At 33.7% G+C, this 24,139-nt stretch overlaps 3 protein-coding genes across 5 annotated transcripts; 2 read left to right on the top strand and 1 right to left on the bottom strand.

Moving 5' to 3' along the window:
* Positions 1 to 6,069: 6,069 nt before the first annotated feature.
* Positions 6,070 to 6,902, bottom strand: LOC114728847 (mavicyanin-like). The gene is made up of 2 exons (XM_028915803.1): positions 6,713 to 6,902; positions 6,070 to 6,422 (listed from the first exon to the last, which is right to left on the bottom strand). The coding sequence occupies exons 1-2, from the start codon at positions 6,900 to 6,902 to the stop codon at positions 6,070 to 6,072; spliced, it is 543 nt and encodes a 180-aa protein (XP_028771636.1).
* A 5,957-nt stretch (positions 6,903 to 12,859) lies between these two features.
* On the top strand, positions 12,860 to 14,906 carry LOC114728857 (uncharacterized). Of its 2 annotated transcripts, XM_028915813.1 has the most exons (3): positions 12,860 to 13,213; positions 13,375 to 13,513; positions 13,753 to 14,906. In XM_028915813.1, exons 2-3 carry the CDS (start codon positions 13,443 to 13,445, stop codon positions 14,900 to 14,902), a joined length of 1,221 nt encoding a protein of 406 aa, XP_028771646.1. In that variant the 5' UTR covers positions 12,860 to 13,213; positions 13,375 to 13,442; the 3' UTR covers positions 14,903 to 14,906. The 2 variants fall into 2 exon arrangements, with proteins under 2 accessions (XP_028771646.1, XP_028771647.1); XM_028915814.1 differs by lacking the exon at positions 13,375 to 13,513.
* Positions 14,907 to 21,869: 6,963 nt separating this feature from the next.
* On the top strand, positions 21,870 to 24,124 carry LOC114728823 (uncharacterized). 2 transcript variants are annotated; one of them, XM_028915779.1, is made up of 3 exons: positions 21,870 to 22,058; positions 22,650 to 23,398; positions 23,538 to 24,124. In XM_028915779.1, the coding sequence occupies exons 2-3, from the start codon at positions 22,651 to 22,653 to the stop codon at positions 23,603 to 23,605; spliced, it is 816 nt and encodes a 271-aa protein (XP_028771612.1). In that variant the 5' UTR covers positions 21,870 to 22,058; position 22,650; the 3' UTR covers positions 23,606 to 24,124. The 2 variants fall into 2 exon arrangements, with proteins under 2 accessions (XP_028771612.1, XP_028771611.1); XM_028915778.1 differs by having other exon boundaries at positions 22,650 to 24,124.
* The last annotated feature ends 15 nt before the right edge of the window (positions 24,125 to 24,139 follow it).

The raw sequence follows: 24,139 nt of genomic DNA, 5'->3' as shown, positions 1-24,139 counted from the left end.
ACATCTCTTGTCCGTATTTTAGAAAATTCTTCTCCTGTGCGTAATTCATTCTCCTCAATCCTTGATATAAGATCTTTTTAACTAATTTGATTAGATTAAAAAAGTTAGTAAAATTAGTTAATTATTAAAAAATATAACATATTTTCCTAAAACATTATAATCTTCTTTCTTAATATCCTCCCTCCCTTACTTACTTGATTATGGTTGAGGAAGTATCTATAAGGATAATTTAAAAAAAAAAAATTAGTAAATATGATAAATATGTCTTATATTTAGGACAAAAGTTAACTTAAAAATTAAATCCTATATTAAAGACTGGAGGAGTATACATAAGTTAGTTTTTTCATATTAAATATAAAGATCTCCATTCATTTTATTTATCATAATACCTCTACTCTTAATTATAAGAGCTAGTTGACTAATTTGAGTAGATTAAGAAAATATTAAGTTAGTTATTTGTAATAAATATGTGTTGTCTTTTCTAAAATATCCTTGCTAATCAAATATATTGTCTGTAGCTATTATAATTAGAAGAAATATCTTAGGAAAAAAATGTATAAGTATGAGAGACAAAATGGATTAGGGTCTTATATTTAGGATTGAAATAAAAGTCAAATAGGGTTTTATATTAAAAACCGGAGGTAGTATTTATCTATTTTTTTAAAAAAATAATTATTGTATTAGTTGTATATGTTAAAATTTTTATTAAATGATAGTTCTAACTAATATATACAATTAGAAAAAGTATTTTAGAAAAGATAATACTTATTTATTACAAATAACTAATTTAACTAATTTTTTAATCTATTTAAATTAATCAACTAATTTTTATGTTTAGACACAAGCTCACGAGTCAAATTGGCAGTGAATCAAACTGACGGCAACACTATCAATGAAGGAGAGGATGCACGATCTTGCCTGTGAGCTACGAATTGCTTTTTGACTTATAGAATTTATCCATCATAGTCATATTCCCTTACCCGCCTTCTCCAAACAGTTCTAAACTATTTTTTAGTTTGATTTCATATACTGATTGAATCAGTCATAAATCTTCATTGTGGATCTTCTTATGCCATTGAAATAGAATTTAAGAAAAAATGGGAGGAGGCACCATTCCCTTGTCACATTTTCTAATAAGGAGAAATAAAGTGTGTATCAATCAGTGACTGCAGTTGCTTGGAGATATAAGAAATTTGACGGCGTTTAGAAGGAAAGATATTTTTTGTCAGTGAATCAAAAATTTTTTTTTCCAACCTTATTTTAACAGTGTTTAAGAGTTGTTTTGGGGTTAAATGATGAGGCGTAAAATTAATACAGTTGGCATAATTTGATTGGCTAACTTGACATTCTTGACCTAAGTATCTTGATATAAGTTGTCCTTTTTTCTTGAGTAGACAATAAATCATTTCTGTCGAACCGGACGGTTGGTTCTTTATTCAAAAACTAGCTTTTATAGTATAGTACGAGAATTGCTGGTAAAAAGAAGTTAGTACGCGGAATAATAAAATAAAATAAATAAATATTTTAAAATATAAATATTTCTTACACTCTTAAAAAGGTTAATGTTGAATTATAATAAAAGTATAGTAAATTGAAAATTTTCAATGCAATCATTATGTAATACTACCTCCCGTCCTAATAATAAAACTTCATTAACGAGGTCATATAGCTAGTGCGAAAGATAATAATTTCAATCTAAAAGCAGAATAGATTTGACATGGAGATCCAAAGTCATGCTTGTATGCTTTCATATTATGAACTATAATAACACTTAAACGGTACAAATTATTAGGGTCATCAACTTTATTATTAAACTCTAATCATTACTTAGTGCAAAAATATAACCAATATGTCAAATCACACTACTTATAAATCGTGTTTCTTTTTTTTTTTTAAAAAAAAAAGTAATGTGAAGGGTTACGTTTTTTTTTTTTTTTTTTTATGTGGACCTACCCTTAAAAAGCCAAGACGGGTTTAAGTGAGAAAAATATTAGCTGAAAAAATCACATGATTAGGACCCTCTATTTCCTGCTCTCATTTCATCGCTGAGAATAGCAAAGTGGCATCAGCTTTAATGGCGCCGGCAACATTCTTAGCTTCTCTCCTCAATATAGGAAAAAGTGGAGAAACAAGAAGGAAAATATATATATAGATATGTAGATTGATATGATATATATATATATATATATATATATATATATGAGATCGTAATTCACTGAATCTCTTTTTATCTCTTAGAATGGAGGAAGAATCAAACCAAGAACAAACCAGAACTGATGATGAGAATAAGAGATCATTATTAATGGAGCTCATACCCAGGGAAATTATGGAGCTCATGATCGATGGCTTCTCCATTACAGACCAATTTCAATTCTCAAGAGTCTGCAAATCATGTCATTCTTTGGCCCTCAAGAGACCCATCCCACGAGCTCGTGAAAATCCATGGCTTCTTGCTCTCACTCATGAATTCTCCTCCTGCCGTAGAAATATATGCAGCAGCAACAACAAGAACAAGAAACTAACATGTTATAAGATCCAAGCAACAACATCGTTCAAACATTCTAATCCATACATTATTGGATGCTTCAAGGGATGGTTGTTTCTCCAATATCGCAATCATGACTTAATCCAACTCATAAATATCTTTTCCAATATTTGTCTTGATCTCCCTCCTTTGCCTGGCCCCATCATGCTGAATTTTCTACATTCTGATAAGGTTCCGTCTCCACCTCCACCTCCAATTGCCTTGTGGCATAGTGGCATGAAAACTAAATCTCCCGATCTTAACAATAACCACATACAACATGCGAAAGCTTTTGCACTGTCTTTATGTAAGTTTATGAGACCTATTATGGTTGCAGTTGTTTCAGGTAAAGAGAAATTAGCCTTGTGTAAGATCGGAGGCAAAGCACGCGAAGCTTATTATCTTTTTTTTTTTTGGGTGAAAAGGACAAGCTAGGCTTGAAGGAGAAAATTAAAATCCTAAAAAGCTCATGCAGTTGCTGCAGTAGATCTTCCAGCAGTTGTGGCGTCTTTGTCCTCCAATAATAGAGCTAGGCATTCAGTCAGAGCCTCTGGAATCAAAACTGTATCAATATAGTTACCATGACCTGTCTTAGCCAAAAATCAGCACACCCATGATGGCCCTAGTAGTGTGATGGAGCGTCACTTCTCCGTCTCCAAAAACCAGGTCCCTTATGTCATTTATAACCAGTTTAAGCAGATTATCTGCTGCACACATGCGCATGATAAGGTTGCATGCCTCTAAAGAGTCAGAATAGACCATGATTTTGGTATACCTGAGCTGTTTGGCCACTTCCAGGCCTGTTCGGATGGCTACGAGTTCTGCATCTATCAAAGAGCATCCTAAACATTTCCTGAAGCCCATCAACCAATCTCCTTCATAGTTCTTAATTAAATCGCCACATGCTGCACTATTTTGTTGTTTGACTGACCTGTCCACATCAACCCGGATTGCATCTTGTGGTGGTGGAGTCCATCTACTCTCCTGTATTGCAAAAATGTTGAACACTTGATGGCAAAGCTTATTATTAGTGGAGCACTCCATAAGTAAATTGAGACACCTGTGAAGTAATTCCCTTGTACTCATACTCATGCCATCAAACACAAAGGAGCATCTTCCAATCCCTTCTCTATACCCCCTTATAAAGTCATAAGCTGATTTAACTGAAAAGCACCCATCTATTGAAGCTCTCCAAGTGAAACAGTCATTAACATTAGAAATAGGAGGAGATATTTGGATAACTCTGGCAATAATCCAAGAGGGTAGAATGCCTCCCCAACCATCCACCTTCCAATGCCCATCCTCTAACACATGATCAATCACTTTATCCATAGAATTAATTCCATGAGAATGATGCACATAATAGATAAGTGGTCGATCCAGTGGAAGCCATTTATCCCACCAAAAGCTAGTATCATGTCCATTGTTGACTCTCTTTCCTATCTATTGAACAAAGGTCTCCCACACTGAGGTAATGGCATGCCAGGTTCTTGGGGAATTTCTTTTTTTATTGATACTTGGCATAAGATCCTCACTATACCTGTACTTCGACTTCAAGCATTGGACCCAGAAAGCATTTGGTTTGGTTAGCATGCCCCAACAAGGCTTCATAATGAAAGCTTTATTCTGTGCGACTAGGTTTTTAAAGCCTAAACCGCCATCTTGCTTGGTCATAGTTACTTTGTCCCAAGAGATGAGGTGCAGTTTCCTTTTTCCTTCATCCTGAGACCAAAGGAACTTTTGACTAATTTTCTCTATTTCAGCAATTGTGCCAACAGGAAGGAGCAAGGATTGCATTTGATAACTTGGTAACACGGCTAGAACCGATTTAATTAACACAGATCGGCCAGCCACATTAAGAACCTTCTGCTTCCACATTGATAGCTTCTTATGTATCTTGATGGGAAGCTTATTATCACCAACATATATGAAGAAAAGTATGTTAATGTGACATTTCACGACACGAGATTGTATGCCATTAGAAAATTTTTCGACAAGGTTGACATATTTGGAATTGACGATGATGATCTGAAGCATAATCTTTTGGGTGTTATAGATTCTTCCCAAGCATTAATATTGGTTTGTTAATGAAAAAAGTATAGAATGCCAAGCCTATCTAGTAGTGGAGCCTAAAGGGAATGATCTTGTGATGAAATATATTCATTTGCTTAGTTTCCCAACTATTAAGTTTGAGATTTTTAAGGTTGAAGAGGATGAAGGAGGCCGCCAGATTGTGGAAATAATGGCGGATGATATGTTGGAAGATCAAATTGTGTTGTTGAGTGACGCATGTTGTGAGATTGTTGACGTTAAAGATTGTTCCCCTAATGATGATGCTGGTAACCATTTTTGTTGTTTTCAAGGTAACCGAATATGTTTCACTTGTTCTAATGATCTTTGTGGCATTTATTGCCTCAAAGATGAAACTGTTAATTGGGTAAGGCCACGTCATGGAATGTATTGTTTGCATTGGATTTTTCCCGCGTTTGGAGCTCAATGTGATTGTGAATCACATCTTGCTCCGTCCTATTAATTAGGACAATCTGAAGTTATCTGTTCATAATTAATTAATTACCAATCTTGTGTTATTTTCTCATTACTTATTCACTAATTGTCTTCTTGAAAATCTCCTCTCTTTTAATTTTTTTTATTGTTTCAGGATCCTCGTCGTCTTCTTTTCTATTTAGACTTAATGTAATGTACCCTCCTTCTAAAACTTATTCTAAGACACTTCGGATACTACCTCGTCAAAAACCAAAAAGATCTGTTGTTAAACCATTAACTTGGTTTGAAAACGAAATAAAAATACAATTTACTCATGTTTACCACGAATTGAAAATGTAGCTCGTAGTCCAATGCACTTTTTAACGGATAATTTTTTTTTAATTTCTTTGCACTAATACCCTTTTTATAGGAAAAAATTGCAATAAGGTCCCACTCAAGGGAATTAAATACAAAAGTCCTTAAAATCATCAAATTATTATCAAGTCTGAAGGGACCTGGTTGCAAAAAAATTATTTGTTTAATTACCAAGTGACCCTTTTTTTTTTTCAAAGTTTGCATTGACAACTGAAAGAGCAGTCGTTGACAACTCAAGGTATAAGGATTAACAACTATCACGATAGGTATTAACAATACATTTTCTTAGCACATCACAAAATGTATGCATGACTTGTTAATACCTGTCGCGATAGTTGTTAATGTTTATATCTTAAGTTGTCAACGATTACTCTTTTAGTTGTTGATGCAAATTAAAAAAAAAGGAGCAATTTAATAATTAAACAAATAAATTATCTTGCAATGAGGTTCCTTGGGACTTTAAAATAATTTGATAATTTCAAGAGATCTTTTTATATTTAATTCTGTTGGGTGTGACTTTGTTGCAATTTGCTCTTTTTATAACTCCAAATCATCATAAAATTGCACTATTCACAAATCGTTAAAAATATAGCTTATTTTTTAACTGTACAACGCACAGTACACTTAACTATCATTCTGATGAAGAGCCATACATATATTCTTGTGAAGTACTAAAGTTGAGATGATTAGAAAGCAGCAAGAGCAAGCAATAATGACATGGAGAGTGCTATCATAAGACCAAAAGAAGCCATGAAAGGGGCAGCTTTGTTAGGGCAAGAACAAAGGCCATCGTTTGTTCTTGATGGAGTTGGAGCTTTTGTTGCAGAAACCCTGACGACATTGATATCAACCTTTTGGCCTTTTTGGCAGTGCCCTGGAAAGCCACACATGAACAAGTGATGCCCATAATGGTTGAGTTTTATGGAGTCATTTCCTGTGCTGAAGGTTACCAAAGGAGTCCCTTCCGAAACATTGCATGACTTGTACATCTCATATGCCACTCTCATCACATTGTGGTATTGGGGATTGTACTCAAAAACTGCTCACACAATAAACAAAACTTACGGAGTATTAGATGTGAATCTCAGGTAAGACACCATGTGTGCTCGAGACAAATTATACTACCCTCTTCAATAATAAATATATATAAGAATTCAATTCATTTTATATTTTAAATATATAAATTTTTTAAAAACTATTCTTTTTGATTACATGTAAGAAACAGGGTTTTAATGATCAACGGCAGCCAGTACATATATATAAGTAATTTAACTAATTTTTTTAATATTTATAAATTAGTTACTCAGTTTTTAGATGAAAGAAACTTACTGATGGTGTCACCAACTTGGAAGTTCTTAGAAGCAGCCCAATTCTTGTAGTCTACACGGCCAATGGAGGTCCAACCATCAGAGCCTCCAACCTTGTACACTGCTGCATTTGACATTATCGCCATCTTCATCATCATTATCATTGTAATCAGCAGAACAACATCATTATTTGTCTGTACCAAAGACGACATATCTCCTAGACCTGATCTGATTAAGCAAATTAAGAATCCCTTAATTTCTTTTTGTGCTGTATGTGTATTGAGAATTAATGGAGGCTTTTCTCTTTTTATATATGCATCTCTTCGATTTTTAAAAAAAAAGGAGATTAGGGTTGTGGAAGTTGCAACATCAGTAATGGAATAATTGGTAATAATAGTTAGATGTAATTATCACTATAACTATATAGCTCTTTTAAAAGCAAATTAATTAATTCAGTGCTTTTAGGCCCGCTGTCTTTTGTCTTGTTTGTTTTTTCAGTTGATGATGTATGTGGTTTTGATCATTCTCAACAACAAATAGTTGTTTTATAGTGGCAACGCCACCCACTATAATTGGATGGGGTAAATAATCATGACCCTTTTCCAAACAACTAAAAAATCTGAGATTTTTATGCATTAGATTTAATTTTTGAGGCCAAAATAATTGATTTTTCATTGAAAAAAAAAAAAACTAAAAACCAACAGGTAAGACTGTCAATAGGTGGGTTGGGTAACTCCCGCAGCTGTCTATTTAAGGTTAAATAGGTACAGGTTAGCCCATACCTATATAGAACCCACTTAAGCCTGTTATAAACGGGCTATCTTTAAATGGTCAAGTTCACATGGGTTTTGGGCTAACTTTTTTAAGTAATGCTCTGTTTTTTTTTCTTGCTGGACAAAATTAATTATTAAAATATGTAATAAAAATGATACTAATTTAGTTCTAAATATAAAACTTAATTTATAATATAATTTATATTATAAAATTGGTCTTGCATTTAAAATTAAAAAAGTAATAGTTAAGATGTAAGTCAATTCCTAACATATATAACTATAAGCTTAAGTCTTGGGAATTTCTAGATTTCAATTAGTTAAAAAAAAAACAATTTCTCCTACCTTTCTGATGTCATTGATATGAAACAGGAAGGGGAATTAAATCAAACAATACACATTGAAATATATACCCACCACGTATATTTATTATCTTCCTCTATTTTTTTAATTATTTATATCGCCCAAACATTGAAAAAGGAGAAAATTGTTTTAAAGCCATACATTTGTGCAATAGTGCAGAAAACTGGAAAAAGTATCGTTTGGCTAAAAAAGAGACAAAGAGAGCGGTGAGCAAAGCATGTAATAAAGCTTACGAGGGGTTTTATTAGGAGTTAGGAACAAAGGCGAGGGAAAGAAATATTTACAAGATTACGAAGCAAACAGAGAGGAAAAAGAGAGATCTGGATCAAAGTGAAGTGTATAAAGGATGAAGATGGTAAAGTGCTAGTTACTGATGGTGATATTAAAGATAGATGGGAGGCTTACTTTTACAAGTTGTTTAATGAGGGAAGTGAATATGTGACTCAGGACTTACAGGATTTGCTAAGTAGCAAAGATGATCAGAATTTGGTTTTTCATTGTTCCGCATTGGAAAGGTTAAGACAGCTCTCAAAAAAATGGACAATGGTAAAGCCGTTGGGCCTGATGGTATTCCTATTGAAATTTGAAAATGTTTCGGCGAGAAGAGTGAATTGTGGCTAACCAAGCTTTTTAATGAAATTTTACACTCCAAGAATATGCCGGATGATTGGAGGAGAAGCATCTTAGTTCCTATTTACAAGAATAAAAGAGACATTCAAAACTGTGCAAGTTACAGAGGGATAAAACTTATAAGTCATATAATGAAGTTGTGAGAAAAAGTGATTGAACAAAGGTTGAGGTTGGAGATTTCTATTTCGGAGAACCAATTTGGATTTATGCCTGGAAGATCCACAACTAAAACAATCTATTTACTAAGGGGGTTAATAGAAAGATATAGGAGTAAAAGAAGGGATTTATATATAGTTTTTATTGATTTGAAAAAAGTTTATGATCGTGTGCCAGGAGAAGTACTTTGGAAGGCCTTGGAAAAGAAAGGTGTACGGGTCACTTATATCAAATTCATACAAGATATGTATGAGGGGGTAACTATTAGCGTAAGAACGCCTGGAGGTGAGACAAAGGACTTTCTCATTAAGATTGGTCTACATCAGGGATCTTTTTTGAGTCCTTATTTGTTTAATATTGTTCTGGATGTTCTAACTGAGCTTATTCAAGAAAGAATCCCCAAGTCCATGCTCTTTGCGGATGACATAGTCCTCAAAGCAGAGTCAAAAGAAGAGATTAACTCTAGTTTGGAGTTATGGAAAAGGACTTTAGAGTCGAAAGGTTTTCGCTTGAGTAGGAACAAAACAAAATATATGGATTGTAATTTTGGTGCGAGGCAAAGCAATGGTGATTTAGAGGTGAAGATGGGGGATTAAATCATTCCTCAAGTATCAAAGTTTAAATACCTTAGATCCATTATACATGAGAATGGTGAAATTGATGGAGACGTTTCTCATAGAATACAAGCTGGTTGGTTAAAGTGGAGGAACGTTACCGGAGTTATTTGCGATAAGAAGGTACCTGAGAAGCTTAAGGAAAAATTTTATCGGACTGTTATAAGACCAGCTATGCTGTATAGTAGTGAATATTCGGTGATAAAGAGAAAACAAGAGCACAAAGTTGGGGTAGTAGAAATGAGGATGTTGAGATGGATGTGTGGTCATACAAAAAAAGATAAAATCTAAAATGAAAATATCAGAACAAGAGTTGATGTGGTGCTTATCTAAGAGAAAATAGTTAAAAATCGCTTAAGATGATTTGGACATGTGCAAAGAAGGCCACTGGGGGCCTCAGTAAAGAGGATAGATCAGACAATATGGAGTCCCATAAAAAGGGACAAAGGAAGACCGAGAAGAATGCTCAATAAAGTCATTGAGTGAGACCTCCTAGTCAATAACATATCTAAGGATTGAGTTGTTGACAGAGTATAATTGATTCATATAGCTGACCCCACCTAGTGGGATAAGGCTTGTTGTTATTGTTGTATTTGTTCTACTTACATTCTGCTCGATAAAGAATTTGGTTAACATGAAGAATAAGTAGCGTTTTGGATTAAATTTATGAATCCTGCATGAATTGTTTATTTTCTTTCTCTGTTTCTTTAATTATTTGTTCTGCTTACCTTTTACTCTTAGTCTCCTCGTTATTCTTTTGTTCTATTGCGAAGACCAGAGCAATTATTTGAATATAATAAAACAAATACATAGCTGATATGAATGATATTAGAAGGAAAATGAACTCAAAAAAAAATATTAATCTAAACTTCTTGTAGAGTTGGAAAATAGGCTGGCGGGCTTAAAAGAGTTGGTCTTATAGGGTCGAAATTTTAAAAATACCCTAATTTGTTAGGCCCGGCCTTTAAACAGACGAGCTCAGGACCGGCCCATGGCCTTTCAGCTTGTTTAAAAAAAATTATTTTTCATATTTCTTACATGTTTTACAAAAAAAAAAAGAAAATAAACAAATAAAATTACTAGTGAAAGATATAAGTATGAATAAAATTAAGTCACAAATATGAGATCATCATATATAAATGTCTATTAACATACAAAAAATCTAAAACACCCATTAGACATAACAAGTCAATAACATTAACATCCAAGAATTCCATTAAAAATAGACAAATGCTTTCACTTAAAAAAAAAAAAAGACAAAAATTATTATCACTATCATCAATTGTAATGATATTTGATTGTGCTTCACTAGTAATAGGCTCTTCTTAACTTCTAAAAATGTTAATAATTTCTTCTCAATACTATTTAGCTATTCTGGAGTCTAATATGTCTTCTTCTGTCTTTTTTAATTGAATTTTTTACGCACTAATAAGTTTATTTATAAGTATTAATGTTAAGTTTGTTTTAGAGGTTTCAACTTAGCAATCATTGGAGATTGATTCTGTGTTGTCTACTTACTACCTCCAGTCCTAATTATAAGATCTCATTTGTAATTTACAAACGAGATCTTATAATTAGGATCAGAGGTAGTATTTATTTTCTTAGGTTTTAATTGTAAAAATCACTTTGTCACACAGTCTCATGAGAAGTTTGAAATACCTTGACGCTTTGGATTAAGCCATAATATGCTTTTCATTAGCTAACTATGTCATCCTCTTTTTACTTTTGTTCAGGATGGTCTTTTTTAGTTTTGTCTAGCTCACTTGTCTAACTCTATTTAAATATAGAGTAAAAATTTTGATATAGTCACTATAGAAAAAATGTTAATTTATTTGTTAAAATTTTATAACATATATACAAATTGATTCGTATTTGTTGGTTCAATCATTAAAATTTTTGTTTTAATATGGTGAATATATTTTGTTTATTTTAATATATAACTGTTGATTCAAATAAATACAAATTTGAAATCTGATTTAGGATATGAATAATATATTTTTATTTATTTTAATATTGTTAGAGACTGAGGTGTTAGCTAAGAGTGAGTGAAAGACTGAAAGTGAAACTTAGAGAGAGAGTGTGTGTAAAATGTTAGGGATTTAGATTAGGGTCAAGAAAAAAATAAATTTAAAAAATTACTGTTGACGAGTTTAAATGGGCTAGACCTTTTATTTTTTGACCTTATAGGACTAGCCCTTTTGAGTTCAAATTTTCTTTGAAGACTCCAAATTATAAGCCCGACTCTCAACTTAAATAAGTTTAAACGAGCTGGCTTGACGGGCTTATCCATTTTCCTGGCTCTAACATCTTGTCAATTGACTAATCACGTCATAATTTAGACTGAGGTAAAGATAGCTTAGATGAAAGTCATTATTGATTTTTTTTTGTTGGTGTTTTTCATTGCTTGCTTCAATTGGACACGAAATCTATAATAATGTGATGTGAACATATAATATACAGCAATAAACAGGCAGGTACGAGTAACCTGTGCCTTTGCCTGCTATGCCCCCATATAATACTTCCACCCGGCTCATTTAAGTCTGTCCATTTCGGGCTTTTGATGGGCCGACTCAAATGGACAAAAAAACATTGCTGATAGTGGGTGGGTCATGCAGGGAACGGTTTGCTTGCTGCCTAAACTAACTTTCATAGGATTTTCCCAAAAAAAGCAAGAGTTAGTTCATAAGGTTTTTTGCTGTATGGTAATTCAAACGACATGAAAAATGTTAGGGTATTTGCGAAAAGACAAGTATTAAGAAGGGAAAATGTCATATAGGACCCTAGAAGCAAGATAATCTCATATCAAGCTCAAAGAATTTTGAAACTTCACTACCGGTCCTCATTTGGAATTAAATTGTACGGTTAAATTTTGAAAACACCTTTCAAGTAATTATATATATATATATATATATATATATATATATATAAAGCCACCATTGTTGTTGGGCCATCCGGCCACCGCCAATGATAGAATGTGTTGAGGTGCAAAGGATGTTCTATGGAACCAAGAAATTACTTAAGTTATAATATATAAAATAATATTATTTTTCTTAGTTAAAAATTTAATTTAGTCATAAATATAATATTTCAATTTATCTTATATTTTTTAATTTCTTTCCAAATTACTCTTATTTATATTTTTTTAAGCTATAATTAAGTAGAACAAGATACTGGTAGCTCAATGGTCATGCTAAATTTTGGCCTAAACCACTACCCATTGAATTAAAACTTAGCCAGCTTAGATTTAATATTTTATAAATTTAGTAACAAAATTTTAAATTATTGAAAAATAAATAATTCAAATTATTAAAAATTAAGCAGGAATGTTTAAATTGCAATGAAACATAGTTGAAGGATAAATTTATCTCTAGACTATTGACATTTTTCAGTAATATTACTAGGATTTTAAATTTTTTTAAAAAAATTTGAATCTAAAAAAAATTTCAGAATAAAAATTTTGGGCGTAAATTTGCATCTTAATCCTAATTTTAATTAAGTACCCAGAGCTTGCAAACATTTTAAACTCTCTGACCCCTTCATGCTATTAAGTATCTTGTTGGGGCTTTGAATGGGATTCTTCCAAAGAAAAATAACAGCGGCTTAGAAATGGGATTCTTCAGCCCCAAAATACAAAAGAAACGGGATTCGATTTCGTGCGCGAAGGCCGAAGAAGACTAGAAAAGGCGGGGGAAGGGCGCAAAGTGGCGATGTTGGGATGCCAAATCTCGAAAATTCAATTGCAGCGTCAACGGCGCCGTTCATATCAAAGCAGAGCTTCAAGCTCGACCAGAAAATCAACACAAGAGGGACGACGAAATGGAGATAGTTTAGACGGACGAAACTGCGATTGAGGAAGAAAAGCAAGAAATTGGAGGAGGAAAGTGCGAGAACAAGAATCGTGGAGAGATTGAGAAGAAACCGGCCATAACTGTCAAGCTTTGAGCAAATTCAGAGTTGAAGGATCATCTTCACGCTTTGTTAGATCATCAGGTAACTGCTTCGTGATATCCCTTCTATATTCTTTTTCACTCCTACAACCACAAAATATTCACCGATGAAACTGAGATACAATCCGAAATGCTCAAAAGAACCAATTGGGAATGAAAACTTACTCTACCTCGAATGCTCTACTGCTCCGGATTTTTTTGCAGGAGATTTGGGTATTCATTTCTAGTGATTTTTCCGGGTTATTATAAAAGGGATATGCCATCAAGTGAAAATGGGCGCAGAAATAAGTCTCCAGTTTCTTTTAGCAACTGGAATTTGGATCTTCCCTATTGAAGTTGCTTGGTAACCCTTTGATGTTTCTGTTTGAATTATATTTGTTTTAGTTCTGGTTTTAGTTATTAACAAGCAATTAGATTTGGTTTAGTTGTTTTCAATTAGTTGCCTTTTTAGTCAACTGAGGAAAGACCATGGATTCGTGTTTATGATTTCTCTCCACTTTTCTTGCAGCAAAATAAAAGCTACTCAAAACGATTTTTATTCACAGTTAAATGAATCTCATTTTCTGACGTTTTTTAACTCAGGAAGGAAGAATTAAAGCAAGAAGAGTTAAGAATTGATAAGGGATCGTTTGACCTCATGCCCACACACATCCTTGATCTACCCAGAGAATTCCTTGAGTTCTTGTGCGATCATTTATCGTTTAGAGATCAAATCCAGTTTGCTAGATGCTGCAAGTCATTGTACTCTTTGGCATTTAGAAGGCCTAACCCTAAAGCATGTGAGAAGCCATGGCTTATCGGACTCACTGAAAACCCTACTCTCTGTGGAAGAACATACAACGAGGTAACATACCATCAGATACAAGCAAAATCATTCAAGCATTTTGATCCACATATTATTGGATCCTTCAAGGGTTGGTTATATGTGCAATATAAATTACACAGCTTAACTCAGCTTATAAATGTCTTCTCCAATATTCATTATGATCTCCCACCTTTATCTACTATGAAGAATTTTGTGCCTTCTGAGATAAAGTACGTTAGAGCTTTTGCAGTATCATTTTGTAAATTTATGAGACCAACTATGATTGGAATTGTTTCTGGTCTTGGAAGCTTAGCCTTGTTCAAGATTGGAGGCAGGAACTGGAAAGGTCACAAAAGAGAAGAACGGTATGTTAACCTGACATTTTACAATGTGAAAATGTATGCTATGAGAAAGGAATTTAACCAGGTTGACATATTTGAAATTGACGACAATTTGGAGCTTTCTCTTGTGGGTGTTATAGATTCTTCAGAAGTTATTGATGCTTCATTACCAGTGCCTCCACCCTTCCAGGCCTACCTAGTGGTGGATTCTAAAGATAATAATCTTTTTGTTGTGTTACAACATCGTAAGATGTTTGGCTCTGTTTTGATGGCCATTGAGTTCGAGATCTTTAAGACAAAAGATGGAGATCAATTAGTGAAAGTGGATGCGTTGGATGGTCAAATTGTGTTACTGAGTGACACATGTTCTGAGATTATTGATGTTAAAGATTGCCTTTCTTCTGCATTTTTCGGGGGAAACCAAATATGTTTCACTACTGGATTTGATCATGATTTTGGTATTTATTCCTTCAATGATAAAACTATCAAATGGTTATTTCCATTCAGGGAAATGTATTGTCTACATTGGATGTTTCCTAGATTTGCATCTTATTGTGAATCACAACCTTCATCATCATCATCATAACTATTTTCTGCTACTATTATTCTTCTCCGTAAATTGATATACTGCAACAACAAAAAATTCCTAGATTTTTGGATGCTCGAGACCATGTTCTTTTAGATTTATTTCACTTGCTAAATTTATTTTTCCAATGTTTCTTTTATTATTAGTAGCAGTACCAGTAGTATTTCACTTGACTTTGAGTAGTTCACTAATTCTTTGTATTCCTTGCCTATGGTCATCAATTTTTTTTTTTTTTAAAAACCTTTTAATACGAATTGGCTCTTTGTCTCAGGAAAAACTTGAGGCGTAGTAGCTTAAATCTTAATAAAGAAACTCTCTTCTTACTCCAAAAGAAAAAAAGACTTATTGGTGACGTGTGGTGACAAATCGATGACCATTAAAAATTACCACTAGAAGTTTGTTTTTGACGAAATATCACCAACAAAAATACGCTTTGTCACTAAAAGAATTTTAAAAAAAATGAATTTGTTTAAAAAATAAATATAGTTCTAAAATTATGTAAAATAATTCCAAAAAATTATCACCTAAATGATTAAAATAAATAAAAAATGAAAGAAGTGAAATAAATGGAGATATGACATCACCCATGAGAAAAGGAGAGTAAGAGGAGGGAAAAGAAGAGAAGCCCTAAGTTTAACATATATTTTCAGGGCAAACTACTCAAAAGCACAAATCTTTTTGTATTTGGTAATAATTATAAAAGTGTTTTGTGTTTAGTGATTTTCAACTGTTATGATATTTCTTAAATAAAAAAATGTTCAAACAAATAAGCAGACTTTTATATTTAAGATGATCGAAGTGGAAATGATATTTTAAGCCATCTTATCCGAAAATCATTGAATAAACACATAAATTAAGATAAACTAGAATAAAACCTTTTAAAATTAAGATACACTAGAATAAAACCTTTTAAACTTATTGGTCTTTTCGAATTTGAATCTGATTCTAGCCCATTTTATTTATTCTGATATGACTTGAAATAAGTGACAATTATCTCTAGTTTAATTACTTTATCTTCTCAATTAGATCGGACATATCATCGAAATAAATCATTATATCCAAAAGGCTTATTGTGATAAGGGATTAAACCATTTAAATCAAATTCCACTAATATATATTTGGAGTCATCTAACTTATGACGAAACTTCACTTATATGTTTCGGAGGATCCTATTATGTTAAGTGTTCTTTGGAAGTTGGAATCACTCAACAAGACTTTACCTCCCAACTAGGTATGTTCTTTTACGATATAGGAAGTCTTATGAATGAATTGTCCTTATAAATAATATAATTCATCATAAAATTTTATACTTCTTTTATTTTTTATGGATGATTATTAGTATATTGATAGTTAAGTAACCCAGGATTATGGAAGAGTCACAGCAATTAGAAGAATTAAGAAGCGAGAAGAGATTCTTTGATCATATGCCAAGAGATATCCTCGATTTCTTATGTGATCACTTATCAATTACAAATCAACTTCAATTTTCTAGGGTTTGTGAATCATCTCACTGTTCAGTTTACAAACGACCAAACCCTAAATCCCAAGAAGATCACACTCCATGGCTCATCAGTCTCACTGAGACGAACTCGTCGTTCTGCAAAACAATATACGACGACCAAGTCACATGTTATCATATAGGATCAGAATCATTCAAACATCCTGATCCAAAAATTCTTGGATACTTCAAGGGATGGTTATTTGTTCAATATTATCACAACGACTTAACCCAACTTGTGAATCTCTTCGTGAATTTTCAAGTTGATCTCCCACCTTTGTCGTCCGCCATGTTTAAACAGAAAAGTCGCTATTTTTATGCTCAAGCTTTTGCATTATCATTATGTAAATCTATGAGACCCATTTTGATTGCAATCGTTTCACAATATGGGGACTTAGCTTTGTGCAAGATTAATGGAGGAAGTACATGGAAAGCTCATGATGATAATGATGATCACCAACAAGGACAACGAAGGTACTATGTTAATATAACATTTTACGATGAAAAATTGTATGCTATGAGGAAGAAATTCCACCAGATCGACATATTTCAAATTGAAGAAGAAGGTGGTGCTGATGATTTGAGGCTTGTTCCTTTGGGTGTTATAGATTCTTCCCAAGTTATTAATGTTTCGATATCGCCATTGTTAAGGCAAGCTTATCTAGTGGAGGATTCTAGAGGAGATAATATGTTTCTTGTGATGGAATATCAAGAGAAGTTTGGCTTGCTTTTTCAGTTTGAGATCTTCAAGGTGGTAATAAACGGGGACGATGATCTTCTGTTCGTGAAAGTGGATACCTTGGCAGATCATCAGATTCTGTTACTAAGTGAATCGTGTTCTGAGATCATTGACGTTAAAGATTGTCCCACTACTTCTTCTGTTTTTAGAGGGAACCAAATATGTTTCATGGGTGGTTTATATCATGATGTTGGTATTTTTTCGCTCAAAGATGAAACTACTATTTGGGCATTACCAGATAGGGGCGTGCAATGGATATTTCCTAGATTAGCAACAACTGGATGCTGTTGTAACTCACATTGATACGAATCTAGAGGGCAATTTTGTCACTTTACGTCATATTTTAGCCAGCCGAGTAAGAGAAGTCTCGGTAGAAAAGAATATGACAAGTGGCATGTTGCATATATACATCGGAGTTCCTCTAATTAAGTCATTTTATTTTTATTTTATTTCTATGTAATTTTGTTATTTAAAAGAGTGATTTTGAATTTAGTGAATACTAAGAAGATTTGAAATATATTTTTTAGATATTTTGAATTATTCAAATGATATCTGAAATTTATTAGTCCACATCATCATTCATCTATGGCCCAATTAAATGGATATTTAAATTCAAATGATATTTTGAATTATGCTGACACGCCTCGGAGAAAAGAGAAGCTGGATGTAGATTTACGATTATTACTAAACGACTCCTAGACAATTTTGACCTTGAAAAGATTTACTTTCTATAGGAAGATACCTGTACCAATAAAAAAATAAAAAAAAAAGTGCTTGTGCTGACACTTCAGCAAATTTGAGTTTACATGAGGAGAGGGAGGCAGTGGTTTTTGATGAGCCTGCTTTCTTTTTTTTTTTTTTTGGTAAAGAGGAGGGCTTAGCCCATTACAAAGAAAAGCTACACATGAGGGGATAGAGATCCCATATAATCTTGGTGCACAAGGGCCCTCAGCGAGTCTGGGACCGTATCAATAAAAACAAAACTGTGTACCCTACTGAGGCCATCCTTCGCAAGCCTATCAGCAACTTTGTTGGTATCTCTTGGTGTATATTGAAACTGTATACTCCAGTTCCTTTTCCTCATCTCGACAATCAAAGTCCAAACCGAAGAGAAGTTCCCTCTTTCAACTGGGTGTTTGATGATCCTCTCAATCAACTCCTTAGAATCAGATTCAACAATGATCTTTCGTAGCCCCAGATCCCACGCAATGTTCATACCGGATAGAATAGCCCACTCCTCTGCTTCTATAGCTGAGCATTTCCCCAGATATTTAGAGAATCCAGCTATCCATTCTCCTTGGCTATTCCGTAGAACACCTCCACAAGCTGCTTGTCCAGAAATAGTATTAACAGCCCCATCCACATTGCATTTTATCCAATCCTCTCCCGGTCTCCTCCATTTAATGGGATAAGTTACTGCACCAAAACTATTGATAGGATAAACAGTGGGCTCAAAAGTATAACTCTTGTATAAATTTAGAATCACTCTCGTTGGATCTTCAGGTTTGATAAAACCTGGCTGGAAGGCATGAAGATTGCGCCAGTTCCATAGCTTCCAAGTAGCAACTCCCCATAACTGTGACCATGATGCTTCCTCATTCAAGCCAATCTCTTTTTTAAGATTAAAATGAACCCATTCAGTGAGATTCTTTGAGAAGAATTGCCTTTTCCATCTAGGATGAACCAACTCCTCCCATAGCTGTTTTGCATATCTGCAATCCCGCAATATATGAGTAATAGTCTCGACAGAATCGCAACACCATGGACAATTAGGACCGGTTAAACTCCATCTGCTGCGTCTCTCATTTGTAGGAAGCCTATCCTGTACCATGAGCCAAAGGAAGACTCTAATTCTTTCCACCCCCTTCCATTTCCATATCACATCAAAGACACGGGAAATAGGTGAGTTTCCTTTGTCTTCAATCATCCAATAAGCATCTTTAATTTTGAATTGTCCAGAATTATTTCCTCCCCATATTAAGATATCATCCCCCAATACCTCATTAGGAGGACATTTTGCAATAAGCATATTAATAATATCAGGAGGAAGAATGCTACTCAAACGAGTGTAGTCCCACTGTCCATTTGAAACCCATGTAGCCACCACAGATTCTAGTTCTATATCAGAAACATGCCTCATACAAACATCCTTAAGGAAAAAGCAAGGTTTCAGCCAAGCATCAGTAAAGAATTTAACAATGCAGCCATTACGAACTTGCCAGCAAATGCCTTGGTTTAAAATTTCCTGTTGTTGACATATAAAGTGCCATAGTCTAGAGTCTGTAGCTTTTGCCTCCCATTCACATCCAGTCCTGGAATATATATATTTATGTCTCAGGACATCAGCCCAGAGCCTAGTACTTTCACTCTTCAACTTCCAAGCTATTTTCACACCGCATGCCTTGTTCATGGAAGAAAGTTTCCTAGAGCCCAAGCCACCAACATTCTTCGGTAAACAGATCTTATCCCACCCTATTGGATGAGCTTTCCTTTCTTGTAAGTCACCCCATATGAATCCCCTCTGTAACTTTTCAACTTCATTGCAAATGGTTACAGGTAGTTTTGCTACTTGCATTGGGTACAATGGAATTGTGCTTAACACTGATTTTGCCAATGTAATTCTTCCTGCAAGCGAAAGACAGTTCATTTTCCAAGTAGCTAGTTTGATGAGCCTACTTTCAAAGTTGGGAAGTATTTGTACAATGACCCAGTGGGCCTTTGATTTCCACGAGCTAGTTTGAAGTAATAAATTTGGGCACTGGCCCGTATTAGTAAAAATTAAAAAAAAAAAAAAAGTGATCATGTAAGCATAAGTGGTCAATTGGATTGTTAATTAGGCTAACAGAGAAGGATGATGATATGAATCTTAAAAAGTTTTTGTCTAGGGGGAAAATTACCCTTAGCCCTTCCATATTACTACCTCCGATATTTAATATAAAACTTTGTTTGATTTTTATTTTGGCTCTAAATATAAGACCTTAGTCTACTTTATCTCTCATATTTACAAAAAAGTTTTTGTCTAGGGGCGTGCAATGGATATTTCCTAGATTAGCAACAACTGGATGCTGTTGTAACTCACATTGATACGAATCTAGAGGGCAATTTTGTCACTTTACGTCATATTTTAGCCAGCCGAGTAAGAGAAGTCTCGGTAGAAAAGAATATGACAAGTGGCATGTTGCATATATACATTGGAGTTCCTCTAATTAAGTCATTTTATTTTTATTTTATTTCTATGTAATTTTGTTATTTAAAAGAGTCATTTTGAATTTAGTGAATACTAAGAAGATTTGAAATATATTTTCTAGATATTTTGAATTATTCAAATGATATCTGAAATTTATTAGTCCACATCATCATTCATCTATGGCCCAATTAAATGGATATTTAAATTCAAATGATATTTTGAATTATGCTGACACGCCTCAGAGAAAAGAGAGGCTGGATGTAGATTTACGATTATTACTAAACGACTCCTAGACAATTTTGACCTTGAAAAGATTCAGCATGCATATAGATTACTTTTTATAGGAAGATACCTGTACCAATAAAAAAAATTAAAAAAAGAAGTGCTTGTGCTGACACTTCAGCAAATTTGAGTTTACATGAGGAGAGGGAGGCAGTGGTTTTTGATGAGCCTACTTTCAAAGTTAGGAAGTATTTGTACAATGACCCAGTGGGCCTTTATTTTCCACGAGCTAGTTTGAAGTAATAAATTTGGGCACTGGCCCGTATTAGTAAAAATTAAAAAAAAAAAAAAAGTGATCACGTAAGCATAAGTGGTCAATTGGATTGTTCAAATAATTTAATTAGGCTAACAGAAAAGGATGATGATATGAATCTTAAAAGTTTGTCTAGGGGGAAAATTACCCTTAGCCCTTCCATATAACTACCTCCGATATTTAATATAAGACTTTGTTTAATTTTTATTTTGGTCCTAAATATAAGACCCTAGTCTACTTTATCTCTCATATTTATGTTTTTTTTTCAAGATAGTCATTCTAATAATAATAGTTTTAACGAATACATTTGATTAGCAATGATATTTTAAAAAAAGTAACATCTATTTATTACAAATAACTAACTTAACTTATTTTTTTAATTTATTTAAATTAGTTAACTAACTCTTATATTTAATAATTAACTTAACTTATTTTCTTAATCTATTTAAATTAGTCAATTAGCTATTATATTTAGGACCAAAGGTATGGTTTTTGTTTGAAATCATGATTAGAAATACTTAAAAATCATATTTTATATAAGTCAATACAATTTTTGTTACATATTTATTTCGTATCCTGTGAATCACGATGGAAAAACTATTTATAAATTATTCCAAATACAGCTATTTTATGTATCTTATTATTTTAGTATATTCCATCAAATATCAGTTAATTTGATCATTGGTTGACGGAAAAAAATTACACAAAAGGTTTCCTAAAATTCTAGATAGTTCATAAAAAATTTAATAACAATTATGTCTCTCAAATTACTTTTTTTTTTGCCAGATATGCATCTAGAATTAATTTTTATTATTTTATATTTTTTAATTAAAATTTTATAACCTCATTCTTTTAATTTTTTATATTGAGCTCATGAAAATTTCCCTTCTCCTTCTTGCCTCCATTTCATCACTCACGCCAAACATAGGATAAATGCTGTGATTACACCTTAATCCTAAAATAAATGAAACCTTGGAAGTGGCGTCAAACGCACGATGTTCGGGATTATGACTCAGACGTAATATAAGGGCTCAGGCGGCAGCAGCAATCAAGAAGAAGAAGAGCACTAGATTGGCGGCCGGAGATTTGGGGAGCCGTCGAGGAGCGATTGCGAAGAAATCAATCGTAGCTGTCAAATTTGTGCGCCTTCAGTGTTGAGATTCAGAGATATCATCTTCACCTTCACGCCTCTCTGAAGTATGTGCTTTGTGATTCTCTCATTCTCTACCTGATAAATCTTTCTTTTTCACCCCGCGACAAAATATCCACTGTATGAGACTATCCCCTGTTTGGTTTTAGAGTTTTAGACTACCCTCCCCTCTAAATTGGTAATTGGTGGGTTTAGAAGTGGCATTTTAATCATAACAAGGCCAAAACCCCTTTCTCCGCATGAACCAAACAATAAATTGTCTTTCTGTTTTATGGGTGAAAATGGGTGCAGTTATCACGTTATTTTAGCAACTGGAATGGAATTTGGATCTTCTCTGCCGCACTTCCTTGTTAACTTTTTTTTATTTCTTCTGGAGTTATGTTTTATAAACGAGAATCGATTCGTTTAAATTGATTGAATCCTATTTGCGAATTTTTATGAAACCTTAGGTGTATGATTGCCATTGATACGCACACATTATTATGGTTATAATACTCTTTAGGAGCATTAAAGAATTGAATGGTTAATTAAAAAAAAGTTGCAGATTTATAGTTTTTTCACTCCTCCTTGGTAGGAATTACTCAAAAAGATTTTGTTGAAATTTAACTGAATCTCATTTTCTAATGTTTTTATCTCAGCATGGAAGAATCAGAGCAAGAAGAATTGAGAATAGATGAGAGATCATTCGACCTCATACCTAGAGACATCCTCAGTATGCCCAAAGATTTTCTTGAGCTCATGGTTGATCGGTTATCGATTTCAGATCAACTTCAGTTTGCTAGAGTCTGCAAGTTGTGCCACTCTTTGGTCTTCGAGAGACCTAATCCTAAAGCACGTGAGACTCCATCTCTCATTGGTCTTAGTCTTACTGCTGACCCCACTTTCTGTGGAAGAAGAACACTAAAAGAGATAACATGCTATCAGATACAACCTAAATTTTTCCAGCATTCCAACCCATGTATTATTGGATCCTTCAAGGGATGGTTATGTCTGCAATATTACAAGGAAAAATTAATCCAGCTTGTGAATCTCTTCTCCAATATTCATCTTGATCTCCCACCTTTGCCTACCATGAAGAACGTTATACCTTCTGACAAATCTCTCTCTCTTGTTGGCCCTCCTGGGTGTGTCAGAGCTTTTGCAGTGTTATTCTGCGCATTTATGAGACCCATTATGACTGCGATTGTTTCTGAAGATGGGAAGTTATCCGTATGTAAGATTGGAGGCAGTGCGTGGGAACCCCATGAAACAGATGAGCAGTATGGTAACGTGGCATTTCACGATATGAAATTATATGCTATGAGAAAGAACTATAGCAAGGTTGACATATTTGAAATTGACCATGATTTGAAGCTTTTGCCTGTGGGTGTTATAGAAATTGACGATGGTATGAAGCTTTTTCCTTTAGCTTTTGTGTGTTCTTCTCCAGTTATTAATACTCCATCAAAGTGGGATCGACCATTCCGAGCATATCTAGTGGTTGAGCCTCAGAAAAATGATCTTTTTCTCGTGATGCGCCATTGTAGGGAGGTTAAAGTTGATTTTTTTACTGTTGAGTTTGAGATCTATAAGGTGTGTGGAGATCGGCTGGTGAAATTGGATACGTTGGGAGATCAAATTGTATTACTAAATGACTCTTGCTCAGAGATAGTTGACGTTAAAGATTGCCCTCCGACCTCTCTTGTTCAAGGTAATCAAATATGTTTAAGTAGTTCGTTGAAGGGTAATTCGAAGAAGAATGTTGGTATATATTCTTTCAAAGATGGAATTGTTCGTTGGTTACCCCCATTCAGAGGATTTTATTCTATCCATTGGATGTTTCCTAGACTGGCTGGTAAATGTCACTGTGAATCCCATATCACATGTTGTCCTAAATTATCTCAAGCATCAAATAGTTAGGTGTTCATGCGCATTATCTCATGTTAGTTTCTTTTGCAGTGCAATAAAATGTTAATTACTTTTTGTTTGCATCACTCTTTTACCTGGTGTGCTCACCTCTGGCACATAGCATGTATTGATGATGTGTTCAATGGTTTGTACTTCATTTTAACTGCACATTTATTTGGATAGAAGATTATCACGAGATATTTATGAGAACTACGGTATGGTATGATATGATGGGTCCTAT

This window comes from Neltuma alba, unplaced genomic scaffold (genome assembly GCF_004799145.2).
Source record: "Neltuma alba isolate B1F8T4 unplaced genomic scaffold, ASM479914v2 tig00012576_pilon, whole genome shotgun sequence".
Classification (NCBI taxonomy): Eukaryota; Viridiplantae; Streptophyta; class Magnoliopsida; order Fabales; family Fabaceae; genus Neltuma; species Neltuma alba.
Note: the sequence above shows the minus strand (reverse complement) of the source record. Positions and strands in the feature narration are given on the sequence as shown.

Coding starts and splice junctions, on each gene's coding strand:
- LOC114728847 (XM_028915803.1), bottom strand. CDS start 6,902: ATGTCGTCTTTGGTACAGACAAATAATGATGTTGTTCTGCTGATTACA. Junction 6,423..6,712: donor CCAAGTTGGTGACACCATCA/GTAAGTTTCTTT, acceptor TTGTGTGAGCAG/TTTTTGAGTACAATCCCCAA.
- LOC114728857 (XM_028915813.1), top strand. CDS start 13,443: ATGGGCGCAGAAATAAGTCTCCAGTTTCTTTTAGCAACTGGAATTTGG. Junction 13,514..13,752: donor TTCCCTATTGAAGTTGCTTG/GTAACCCTTTGA, acceptor TTTTTAACTCAG/GAAGGAAGAATTAAAGCAAG.
- LOC114728823 (XM_028915778.1), top strand. CDS start 22,651: ATGGAAGAATCAGAGCAAGAAGAATTGAGAATAGATGAGAGATCATTC.